Source organism: Ambystoma mexicanum, chromosome 5q (assembly GCF_040938575.1).
Source record: "Ambystoma mexicanum isolate Mex_15411 chromosome 5q, UKY_AmexF1_1, whole genome shotgun sequence".
Lineage (NCBI taxonomy): Eukaryota > Metazoa > Chordata > Amphibia > Caudata > Ambystomatidae > Ambystoma > Ambystoma mexicanum.
Genome location: NC_090933.1, coordinates 493823333 through 493836063, shown reverse-complemented (window position 1 = coordinate 493836063; position 12731 = coordinate 493823333). Strand labels below are relative to the sequence as shown.

Here is a 12731-nt window from a genome sequence, read left to right as displayed (position 1 = left end):
TGTACAACATTTTAGCCCATCTGATATAGCCTGGCCCCATACCATACCCTTCCAAAGCAGCCAATAGCCATGACCACTTGACCGAATCAAAAGCTTTAACTGCATCTAGAGACACTATCGCCATCTCACCCTCGTTCTTACAACCCCATTCGACCACCCAATGGAGTCTCCTATGGTTGTGTGTTATGTTCCTGTTCGGGACATAACCCGTTTGATCAGGATGTATGAGTCTACCAATCACTTTCTGCAGTTGATTTGCTAGGACAGCCGTGAGAATCTTGCTGTCCTGATTTAGCATTGACAAAGGCCTGTAGGAACCACATCTATGCACCGGCTTATTGGGCTTGGGCAGCGGTATTATAATCGCCTCTCTGAGTGACTCAGGCAACCGTCCTATCTCAAATGCTTCATTGGGCATGTCCAGCATTGGGGGGAGGATTTCCTATCTATATACTTTATAGAATTTGCTAGGGAACCCATCTGCTCCAGGGGTCTTACAGGTAGGCAACTGCTTCACAACCTCCTCTAACTCCTCCAACATGATTGGCTCATCTAACTCCTCCCTCTCCTCTTCACTTATCTTGGGCAGCCCTATGTCTTCTAGCGTCTCGATTATCCTGCATTGGTCACCCATCTCATCATCTCCATACAGCACTCTGTAATATTCCACAAATTCTTTGTTAACCCCCTCTTGCGTGGCCACTTCCTCCCCGTCCTCCCTAATAATGGTCCTAATCGGAGGCCTAGCGGTCTCGCTTTTGTATAGCCAGGCCAAAAGGCGGCCTGTCTTATCTCCCCCCGCGTGCTGCCTCTCAACATATTTCCTATAATTGAGATTGCAGAGTCTTTCCCAGTGCCCTGCACATTGTTGCTGTAGTTGGAGTACCAGCTCCGTGTCTACGTCACCGCTCTTCAATGCTGTTTCTAGCTCGGTTTCCGTCCTCTGCAGGTCAGCCAAGACCCCACTCTGTAACCCTCTTGACTTAGCAATGGCCGCCCCCCGCATCACCTCCTTAAAAGCTTCCCATAATGTGCCCGCGGAATCAACACTCCCAGTATTCTCCTCAAAGAAGTTAGTAATCTCTTCCCTTATATCTTCTCTAAAGACTGGATCTTTAAGCACCTCCGCTCGGAGGCGCCATGTAGGGATCTTCGCCCTCAGGGGGCAATATTGCCATCCGAGGATCAGGGGCGAGTGATCCGAGAGGACCCTAGCCCTATATTCGATTTGGGTAATCTCAGACATCACATCTGCTGTAGCAAAGACGTAATCGAGCCTAGTGTGCAGTTGATGCGGGGCTGAATAGTGCGAGTATTGCCTTTCAGTGGGATGTTTCATCCTCCATGCATCTGTAAAGCCAAAATCAGTTAGCAGTGTCTGCAACGCTCTCGCCGCTGGGCCAGGCTTACCCACCTTGCCATCTGATCTGTCCACCACAGGATCCAACACACAATTAAAGTCCCCACCCCAGATCACCGCGCTTCTTATACACGTACTAAGATTGGTACACAGGGCTCTGAAATATGCTACTGTGTTTTGGTTGGGGGCATACGTGTTTACTATGCATACCTCCCTGCTCTCCACCAGCCCTCGCAATATCGCCATCCTTCCATCAGTTTCAACTACCTCTTGTATCGATTTGAACGGGATATGCGGTGCCACCCAAACTAACACACCCCGAGCGTATTTAGAGTATGGCGAGCCCACTACAGTCCCTCTCCACTTCCTCTTAACCAAGTCCAACTTCTCTCGCGTCAAGTACGTCTCCTGTAGTAGTGCGATATCTATCTTCTGCCTTTTCAGATACATCATGATCTTGTTTCTTTTCAGATAACTGTTAAGGCCCCTGACGTTCCAAGTTATTATCCTGAGGTCCCCCATAGGTCGTTAATAAGCACCCTCTTGATCCTCTGTCGATTCCGCCCCTTCTTGCACCGCAAGTACAACATGCTGATTCCTTCAAATAGGCTCAAAACAAAACTTAAACTCCTCAAATCCACACACACACTCAACTTCCCATCCCCCCACCTTCCGCCCACCCACCCCTCCCCCAACAATACCCTCCCCAACCGTTGCCCAGCTCCATTCCTGGATCTCAGGCACCCCCACATCTAGCCCTGCCTAGCACAAGCTTCTACTCAGGGCTCAGTAGGGTAAAGCCGCCCTAATGGCCGCTGAAACTAATAATCTATTGGGGTAGGTCGTCCACGTTTTGTTGCTCCTTTCAAAAAAGAAAATGTTACGCATACAGATGCCATACATTTACCAATCACAGTTGCACTCACTATATTCCAGTCCAAGTCGAGCACCGTGCTCAAATTGTGTTCAAAGTTCAGTCAGTTACAGTTTCTTTGTACACTCAGGGGCCTCATCCCGCTCACTCTCACAATGTCCGTGTTTACAAGATCTTCATTCGGTATGATCCTGCCGATCACTATCCGCTTCTTGTTCCGGGCAGCCTTGCAGGTCCAGCGATGTGACAACATCCTCCGGGGTATCAAAAAATAGCGCTTTGTTCTTATGCAGTACTTTCAGTCGTGCCGGATACAGCAGCATATATTTGACTCCCGCCGCCCTCAGCCTTCTTTTGACGGCGACATAACTGTACCTCTGCCTTTGCACCAGTATCGTATAGTCAGGGTATGCTGTGATGTTGGTGGATGCTCTCTCTATCGTGCCACCCTTACAAAAGTATTCGAGGATCTTCTCTCTGTCCCTGTAATTCAGGATCCTCGCAATGATCGGTCTTGGCTAGGCCCTCGGCCGGGGTTTCCTCATTAGGGCGCAGTGCGCCCCCTCAACCGTAAATCCCTGTGAAAGATTCCCTGCTCCGATCCCTTGCAGGATCATGTTTTCCACATAGTTTGTGGGGTCTTGGCCTTCTTCCCCCTCCGGAAGGCCAACCACGCGAATGTTGTTCCTCCTCGCCCTTCCTTCCGCCTCTTCCACACGATTTTCCAGGTTGGCGACCTGTTGTTTTAAGACATGAATCTCTTTCGCATTGCTCGGGCTAACATCGGTGTTAATCTTCGCCCCACTTTCCAGACCGCTGGTCCTTTCGCCTTGGGAGAAGATTATAGGCTGAACGAAATGTCAGCCTTATTAGAAGTCTCCGAATTGGCCACAGAAAATTGGCCCAAATTCAATCAGACGGAAACTATATCCCCACCCAAATCCAACATGCGAGAGACTAATTTGACACGAGAGAGTACATCACTGACACTTACAGCCCTACATTTTGTTCTCAGTTTCTCTAGTCAGAGTATTTGGAAATTTTAAGACAGAGGTTCGGCAACATTCCGGCTTACTCCTGGAAATCACAAAGGACCTAGAGATCAATGAAACCTCGCTGGTTGCCCTAAAATCCGTATTTAATGACTCCGTAAGTGAGACACTGGCGGAGTAGATGGACCTTCTGTTACAACAATGGGAAGGAGCAAAGGAGGAACTGATGCTATAGAATTCAATCCTGGTGGAAGGTGCAAATGGGGACCTTCTGGAAGATGTTTATGATGCCCGCAAAGTTTGCCATCCGACTTTCCAGTCATTCCATTGGATGACACCACCCTATCTGCTTCAACTTCAATTTGTTCAGCTGGCTCAGCTGGCGGAGGAAGTGAATAACCTCATCCCAAATGCTATGTTGGCCCCGGAGAGGTCGATTTTGAATGAGAGTGAAGTAAGTGACAAACAAAAGAAGCCAAATGGGAAAAATAAAAAGAAGAGGAAGAAGCGTCTGCTGGACTCACAGGAGGCGATGCCAGTGGTTTCAGGAGAATTAAAGAAGACAAATCTCTTGAAACGCAAAAGAAAACAGGAGCACTGAAACAAACCAGTTTATTCAAAACTTAAAAGGGACTGACTCAGATGAAGTGTCTAAGTCAAAGAAGAAGCGGGCAACAACTCCAGTGCTACTGGGAAGGAAAAAGAAAAACACCGTAAAAAAAGTTAAAATGGCTGGGAAAGAGGTTACCTGCTCAGAGATCTCGAAAGTTACAATGGGGATTCAAACTAAGATACACCAAGAACCACTAAAGATTGCCCCGATTTTCCTGAGAGGTAAACAACGTATTGAAACCAGGAAAGTGGTGGGGGCTATCCCCTCTGGAGGTCTTCAAGATCAAAAGTCACATACTGGGTCCACTCTAACAAGCCCTCAGCTGATATCAAGGCTCTATAATGCTGATGCTGTACCCCCACCACTTCTGGAGACCCTGAGCATGTTTGCGGGAAAAGGATCTAAGTACTGAGGTGGAACTTCCAGAAATTCTGCAAGACTCAGGGGTTATGGATATTTTGGTACAACCCAACTGTTCATGCTCAAAAGTCAGTTTGGATAAACCAAAAGTGAACAAACCGCAGAGCTCCTTTCAGAAAGGGGGCGCAAGAGTTTTCATCTCGAGGTCAGCTCTGGCAAATAAAACCAGAACCCCATTGTACCGAAGTATGATCCTTTTGATAATGAAAGGAATGCCGGACTTGCAATTCTTCACCTCGGCGGAGATTGAGTTTAGATTTCCATTGTCCCCATCAACGGATACTGTGGAGGTGGGTTTAAAGTCCAGACTGGGGGTTGAAGCCATCTGGAGAACCGGAACTGAGTGGTCAAAGAGGAGCTACTCAGTATCCTTGGATCTCCCAGCTAGGCCATAATCATGCAGTGTGCAAATAGTTAATCATAATGTACCACAAATTAGGCACTGCACAAACATCACTTACTACCCCCAATGTGTGGGCTATGGCCCCCGAGATTGTCTCCCAAATCTTTCTCAAATTGGGTTTTCCTGAGCAGCCAATCGAGTTAGGGAGAACATTGGAGTGTTCGCCTGGAAAACCAGGGAGCATACATCGTTTTGTGGTGAAAATAAAAGGGCCCATCTTTTTGATAAATTCCAAGAGACATGGTTAAAGGCCACTTTTGGGCTAGATGGCTCTCAACGTACCATTACTTGGCCAAAGGGGAAGGGGTGGGGTGTCCAGTGGGGGTATTGTGTATTGCCTGCAGAAATGAAGTATTCACACACTCAGTTTTGCTGTCTGATAGGGTCACGGGCATCTAAGTGGTTAGAGTTGAATCCAGGTTGGAGGGCTGTAATCTGAAATGGATTGTAGTAAATATTTATTGGAATCCCCTGACGTTTCCCCTGGTTTTATGATGTGTAAAGTTCCCACGACTAATGGTGATACCTGAAGTAACATTCTGTTAGGATGGGATCCATTAATGGGATGGGAATGGGAATATCAGGGGGTATATTCCTCCAGCCCCCACCTGGACAAGGAATGCTAGTATTTCAATAATCGACTATGTTTTTCTCTCAAAGAGCCTTTTAAATAGGTGCGCCGACTTCTCCATTAATAATGGGGCTCCAAGCGACCATGCTATCTTGGAAGCTGTATTTAATGTAAAATTGGGGAACCCAGAATATTGCTTTTCCCAAGAGCTATTGCTGAATAACGCGGGGAATAGAGTGGTGAAGTTTAAAAATAGGTGGATGTACTTTGGTTAATGAACTGGGAAAGGTCACCAGTTCTATGATGCGGGGAACAATTGAAGATGTGCCAATCTAGCCACTTTGTCGAATTCCTCTGGGAGCTTACCTCACCAGAATTGATATCTGCTCCTTGAGCCGTCAAACATAAACATCTGTTTGATGCTCAGATGTGGGAGAAAAAAAGAGATGGGAGGAGACTTATGAAACAACTAAAAAAGGCAAACAATGACACTGAGGATATAAGAAGGAAGCTAGATTGGTGAATAATAATCACTTAGGTATCAAAGAGAGGGAGAACGGATGCTTAGGACGGTTTGTTTGAAGAATTCTCGAAACATTTGGTTGATTATTGGCTCAATGGAGGGACCCGTTAATATAACACAGGATGGGGTCATCCAGGAGCAAGTCTGGGTGGACCACTTTTCTAAACTATGCAGTGCTGTAGGCTTGCTCAATCCCAAGATCATTGTAGATACCGAATGGTCCAGGAATATATCACAAGAAGATGACATTACCCCAATAAAAATATCTTCTTTGTCCAGAGATTTTTGTTTGTAGGTCAGATGTGATTTCTGGTGTGTTTGATTCCAGAATTTCTAATAACGTGTTGCTTTGCACTTCTTTACAGGGTTAAAAGACCTAACGATGGTTCTACATCTGGAGGAACCGCAGTGAACATTGTGAATGGATTGGGTATGTGGTCTCCCCAGGGAGGGCGGATTTGGAAGCAGACTGTGACCATGTTCTCATTACACAAAATGCCATCAAGCATGTGGCCGACCACACTGGTTGCTCCTCCTGCCAATTGTTTGCGATCAAGTGCAATTACGTTAGCTGCAGGGGATTTTGTGATGGGATTGTTTTCTTTGTTGAGCCAGACATTGAAATAGCCAAGAATTGTCAGATGCTAATGGTCCATTGAAATGTTGATGATCATATCCATAACTTCATCTGAAAAAGTTGGACCGTAGGAAGGCAGTCAGTATATGAAGAGGAAGCTTAGCAAAGAGGTGTGAGAGACTGAACAGAAAGTGACTTACGCTCAGGGAAATTGTCGACAGAAGTGGTTTAGACTTTAGTAAACTCTCTTTGGACGAATGCTATTCCTCCTCCTCTTTTCTTAGGTTGCTTTGCACATTTGATATACATTCAGCTGGAATAAATTCATGGACTATGGGTGACTGATCATTCGAAAGGCAGGGTTCCATGATGGGAAAGAGATCGATTTGGTCCTCTGAGAGGAAGTCAAATAAATGTGTTGGCTGCTGGTGATCAATCGTGTATTGGTCGGAAGGCATCTGATGCCCATCATGCTACGGAGGGTTTTGTCGGTGGGAGGAGAGTCAGTGGCAGGATCGTTGCTGTTTTCATTTGCTTCCTAGGACTGGCGGGTAGTGCTTATAGAGTTGAAAAGGTTGAGTATGTTCTTCATTGGGTCAGGCTCCACATCCTGGAGTCCTGGTTATGACAGTTTGGTTGTTGTGTTCATTATAGATTGCCTTGTGATGGAGGGTGTGTTGTGGAGAGACTTCATACAATTGTGGCTTTGTAAATGGTTGGTAGCTTAATCGATTGGGTGACAGTGGGGTTGTTGGGTTATAAAGTTGTTCTTTTTCTTTAGTACTTCCTGTCTATTGACCAGTGATTTCCGAATAGACACTGCATTTCGGTGGATGCTTCAGGAGGCATATGGATATGAAGATCATCCAGGGTCTTTTGATGTGTGGAATTCGAAGTCTTTTAGAATCTCTTGAAGGCGTTGATTTAGCGGCTTCCATCACTTTCCTTTTCTCCTTTCTGATTTTACTGTCTATTCCTTTCTTGGAATGTCGACGTCATTATTATTTGGCCTGCACGCTTGATGGTGTGGTTGAAAGTGGGGGGAAGGGAGCAGCAAAATGTGGGTGGGGGTGGGTAATACTTACTGTGCTAATTGGTGTTGTGGCGCTTTAGCCAAGGTACAGTTTAGCTCATGTACCAACTTCTAAAACTGCTTTTTTTCGAATGCACCTTTAGGGCGAAGGCTTCTGATAAAAGTGGCCCACCCCAGCAAAGATTAGAGTCCTCTTTTTCCTCTGTTCCAGGCACATTTCAGTCCTTGAATTTGCATGTCAGGTTCCTACTCCTGGCACAGGTAACAAGACTGTATTCGATCCTTTTCCCTTTCCTTTGCTAGTCTTGCTTTCCTGCTGGCCATTGCTCCATTTTGAGTTCTCCCAACCTTGGTCTCAGTCTCCTCCTTCGTCCCTGTCACCTGGTCTTGTCTGATGGGCCTTTTAGTAAGTGGTGCTGTCCACTGGACCACCCCTCTGGGTAAAGGCTGCAGGAGGGAGAGACTGGTGGTACCAGCCCTTCTCCAGTTGCCCCTGTTTACCCGAGGTTCTTGCCAGTGGTCGTAGTCCATGAGTGTCTTCTCTAATCCATGCTCTGTGCGTGTAGTGTGTGGTCATTCCTGGGGCCTGGATCATATTGCCGCCATTGATCCATGTGGGAAGCCTAGTGAGTCTGCTCCTCACAGGACCCTTCCAATCAACCTTTTATCCCAGTGTTTTCTCTCTGTGCTCACACTTTTTTGTACTGTGCTCTGTTGCTTTGCAGCTCTGTTTGTGCTATAAATACACACATACATACATAGGGGCAATGTTTTCTGTTCTGCTGTGCAACAGCAATCTGCATAGAAAATGTATGTGGAATGTGAACATTCTAATGCAGACAAACCACTGCCTACTTTTCTCAGCCAACTACTTCATGCACACTCTTGCTCCGTAAGCATTTAGCAAAGCAGCTCTCAGATCATGTTCTGTATGACCTGGCATTGCTAGCACAAGTCAGTGCGTATTGTTCTATGGTTTACAGGACTATAAGTACCAGAATGCAATGTGATGTTAGCCTAAAAGCCAAACTCGATTGATTAGTTCCCACCTAGCATGGGACAGCTTGAAATCCTGTTCAATGAGTTTTACTATTTTCATGATTAAAATTGTAAATAATATGATTTTTTTTATCCTGCTTAGTCAAATAAGGCTGTATTTTTTGGAACATTACTGCCCAATTAGTACTAGGATCCTAGCGGGTTTCCGGATTAGACTGTTGTAACTCCCTTTAAGCTGGCATTGCTACATCCTGCATCACTTCAAATGGTACTTGTGCTCACGCCTGACCTTGCCTCAACTTGTAACGCTGTTTATCCACCCTTGCAAACATTCCAGATCATTCAACAAAGCAAGTGTGGTCATTCCCACCAAACTCTAGATACGCCTTCCTGCAGACATTCGCAAAACCGACAGCCCTCTTGTGTTTCGTAAAAAAAAAGAAAACGTTGTTTTTCTTTTTATTCTTTCTGGTGTTACGTGGAGTTGGGTTGAGCAATGAGAAACAATTGGTCGTAGTGCCTATTCACACTCAAGTGCAAATGCAAATAATAGGCGCAGGCAGAACCTGTGTGATAATAGCACATGCTTGCAGTCATTTATTGACGCAGGCACACCAATCATTTTTTATTCCTAATGGGCCTAACATTGGGCTGCCTCATAAATGTTTACCATGCTCTTTGTGCTACAAACAAGCATAAATGCACCCTTATCTGCTATGAACAACGGCTCTGAACACAGTGGCCAGTCTTGGATAAAGTGGCTAGCTTGAGCGCGACTCACGTTTTAAGATTTTAAGATACAGCTGTCCAAAAACACATGCTGAGTCCCACCTGCTAGCCCCAGAAAATAAACACGTGTTCAGTCCCATTAGCAATCTTTGCATCCCTGACTCACCTCTAAAGTCATCAAGAAAAAGGATGCAGGTAGGGAATCATATAAAACAGGGCCTGATATTGGGACTTCACAAATACCTTTTTAACATGTAGTACCAATAAGCTGCTGTAATGGCAGCAGCTGTGCTATAGAAGAATACATTACATCTCATTGATATCAGCTATGCATTTAAAAGGAAAGCTCTTCAGGGGTGTGCAGTCATAATGTCGACATCAATAATGTCGACAGTCAAAATGTCGACAAATTAATGTCGAAAATCAATAATGTCGACATACAAAAATGTCGACATTTTACATTAATGTCGACATTTTTTCGAAATGTTGTATAAATAAATAAATATATATTTATTGTTGTGTTGTATGTGTTGAGTATGAGGGGTGGGGGGTGGCAGGGGGTATTGGGTGAGAGGGGTTGGGGGGGGCATCCCCATAGTAAATGATATTCTTTTTATTTATTTGTTTATTTATTTATTGAATAATAAATAAATAAATAAATATATAATTACTATGTGTTGGGAATGAGGGTGAGAGGGTGGTTGGGGGGGTGTGGGGGGGTGTCAGGGGGGTGTTGGGTGAGGGGGGGTTGGGGGGGGGGACCCCCCCCCATAGTAAATTAGACTCTTTTTGGTTATTTATTTATTGAAAAAATAAATAAATAAATAAATAAATAATTAGATTGTGTTGAGTATGAGGGGTGAGAGGGTGGTTAGGGGGTGTGGTGGGGTGGCAGGGGGGTGTTGTGTGAGGGGGGGTTGGGGGGGGGGACCCCCCCATAGTAAATGATACTTTTTGTTGGTTATTTATTTATTGAAAAAATAAATAAATAAATATATAAATAATTAGAATGTGTTGCATATGAGGGGTGGGAGGGTGGTGGTGTGGGGTGTGGGGGGGTTGCAGGAGGGTGTTGGGTGAGGTGTTGATAGTGTTAAGGGTTTATAGTCATATTGTCGAAAAAAAAATGTCGACATTTTTTTTTCGACATTATGACTTTTTACATTAAAAGTATAGAATGTCGACATTATTATTTTCGACATTATTTTTTCGACATTTTTGTCTGTCGACATTTTTTTGTCGACATTATGACTATAAAACCTCTTCAGGTGCACAGCAAGCTCAGTGGTGAGTGGGGAACAGATCATCATCTGTGACAGGCCTACCACATAAGTGTTAACATTTGGTGAAAAAAGTGGAAGTCACATTCGTACTTGAAAGCCCCCTCGATCCACACAGCTCCAAAAACGGACTTATAAAATGAACCATGATATATTTCCACAATTTAGGCTGATTTAACACACGCAAAAATGGGTATGTATTTTTGTGTCAATTCACACTTTCTTTACATCATGCACAGCAACAATGTCTGTGTCAAAGTATGACTGCAAGCAGGTGGCCTTGCTGCACAGCTTTGATTTTTGTTGCATGGGCATTTTAGTCTTGAAAGTGCACTTGCAAAACCCAAAGAAGAAGATTTAGTCCCATGCTGCTTTGCAGTCTAGTACTTGTAACCGTCCATTCAGAACGAGGGGAAAAGCTAAAATCGTACTCTTTTTGCTTAACATAAGGCTTGACGGATTTGTCAGGTTGGTTTATAATGTGATATGTGTGTACATTTCAAGACCTATCTATAAGGAGGGACTTGTTTGCCTTCTGGGCTCTTGTTTGGCTCTTACAGCTAAACCAGGACTATGACTCGGCTCTGCCTTGCGTCACATTAATCCTCTGGCTCGCCCGCCTCTGGGGCATGTAGTGCATACAGAATCTTACCTTGATCTGGCAGAAAGACAATGACCATGCTCAATTTAGTCCATCAAAATATATTACTGTATTCAGCTGCCACTTTCACCAGCCTAAATTGTCAAACCTTTTTGGAAATTGAAACTTACCCACTGGCAATCGACTTCCAGGTCCCATTTTCTGCCCGTTTAAACACTTCAACTGCCACATTCGCTGCAGGCACACCTTGGATGGCATCCAGCATTTTCACCGAGAGAGGGCTTTTGTCATCATTTGTCCCTAAGGAGTCAAGCGCCTGTGAAAAAACGGGAACACAATGAATGGCTCTTTTAGAAATGGCCTATTGTTATGCAGTCTGCAAATTTGTCTCTGGGAACCTAACTTGAGCAGAAAAACATCAACAAACTACAAGTCATACAAAACAACGCCTTGCGAGCAGCCCTGAACATACCCAAACATGAACACATTTCGGACGCCAGACGCACCTGCCATTGGCTATCCATACCACAAAGAATTGAATATAAAACCATCTCACTCACACACAAATGCCTAGCTAACCAAGCACCCAGATACCTATCCGACAATCTCAATCACCACACCCCAGCGCGCCCTACCAGATCAGCTCAAACACATTGCTTAAATATCCCAAGATTTAAGCTCCAAAAAGCAGGTGGCTCCAGCTTCCCCGTGCTTGCCTCCAAACTTTGGAATTCACTTCCACTCGAGCTGAGATCAGAACCTTCCTTTCACAGATTTAGACACAACACCAAAATTTGGCTTCTATCCAAAGAAACGTAAACTGCCTAGCCCTACCTTACTAGCATGCACCAAGACTGTAAATTTGTAAATATGTAATCGGTTTGTACATTTCTGTTGTATTATTCTTGTTGTATTCATCGCAAGCGCGTGGATGCCCTAGGGCCAGGCGGCGCTATACAAATAATAAACTAAACTAAACTAAGCAGAAATTGGATTATATGAGGAGACAGTCCTACATCAGATGCATTTCCATTGACGCGTGCAATAAACAGACTGGAGATCATTGTATACATTAATTGAAGCATTAAACGTAGGACGAGCGTCTAGGTTTGGCAGTTACACCTCAAACTGTTGCTGTCTTGAAACCGATACAGCAGAAATCTCACTGAGCTGCATGCACACGAAGACACTGTGGGCCTGTGTAAGAATATGATGCGGCTATTGTCAGGAAATAGCTACATTTTGTACGTCATGTTGATTTATACCACACACCACAGCCATTTTTATAGTCTCCAGGCGTTCTCATGGTTCAGAAAGTGAAAGTGTTGTGGGTCGGGAAGGGGAGAAACAGAGAAAAGACAGACATTGTGCTGAGCTGTTGGTGTGTATAGAACCAGGAGGAGCTGGCATCTCTGCGGTATGCTTTATATGTGTGTTTTGTTGTGTGCACCGGTTGCCAGATATGAAACATCCAGTGTTTGACCTGTTGGGTGTTTGAGTTAGTTGGATCGAGTGGGGGTTTGGGGGGGGGGGGCTAAATCGCTTTTGAGAGATGTGCGGGTTTGGAGCATTTTAGCAAGCATGTTTTCTCTAGACATCTGAGGTATGTATGATCAGTGTGCGGTGAGTGGGGGTGGTCGAGAGGTAGATTGTTAGTGGGTTTTGGGGTATTAAGTTGTGGATAGCCACTGGGCACAGTGTAACTATGCACTTCGTCTTTGTTGGGTCACCCATCTTTACACAGGCACGAAGAGTG

The 12731-nt window shown here is 44.9% G+C and overlaps 1 protein-coding gene across 1 annotated transcript in view; it reads right to left on the bottom strand.

The window, feature by feature from the left end:
* Positions 1 to 12731, bottom strand: part of TTR (transthyretin) — a 140326-nt gene that overhangs the window by 112578 nt on the left and 15017 nt on the right. The window contains exon 2 of the mRNA XM_069620960.1: positions 11146 to 11291. Within this exon, the coding sequence (XP_069477061.1) occupies positions 11146 to 11291 (146 nt within the window). The remainder of the gene's footprint in view (positions 1 to 11145; positions 11292 to 12731) is intronic.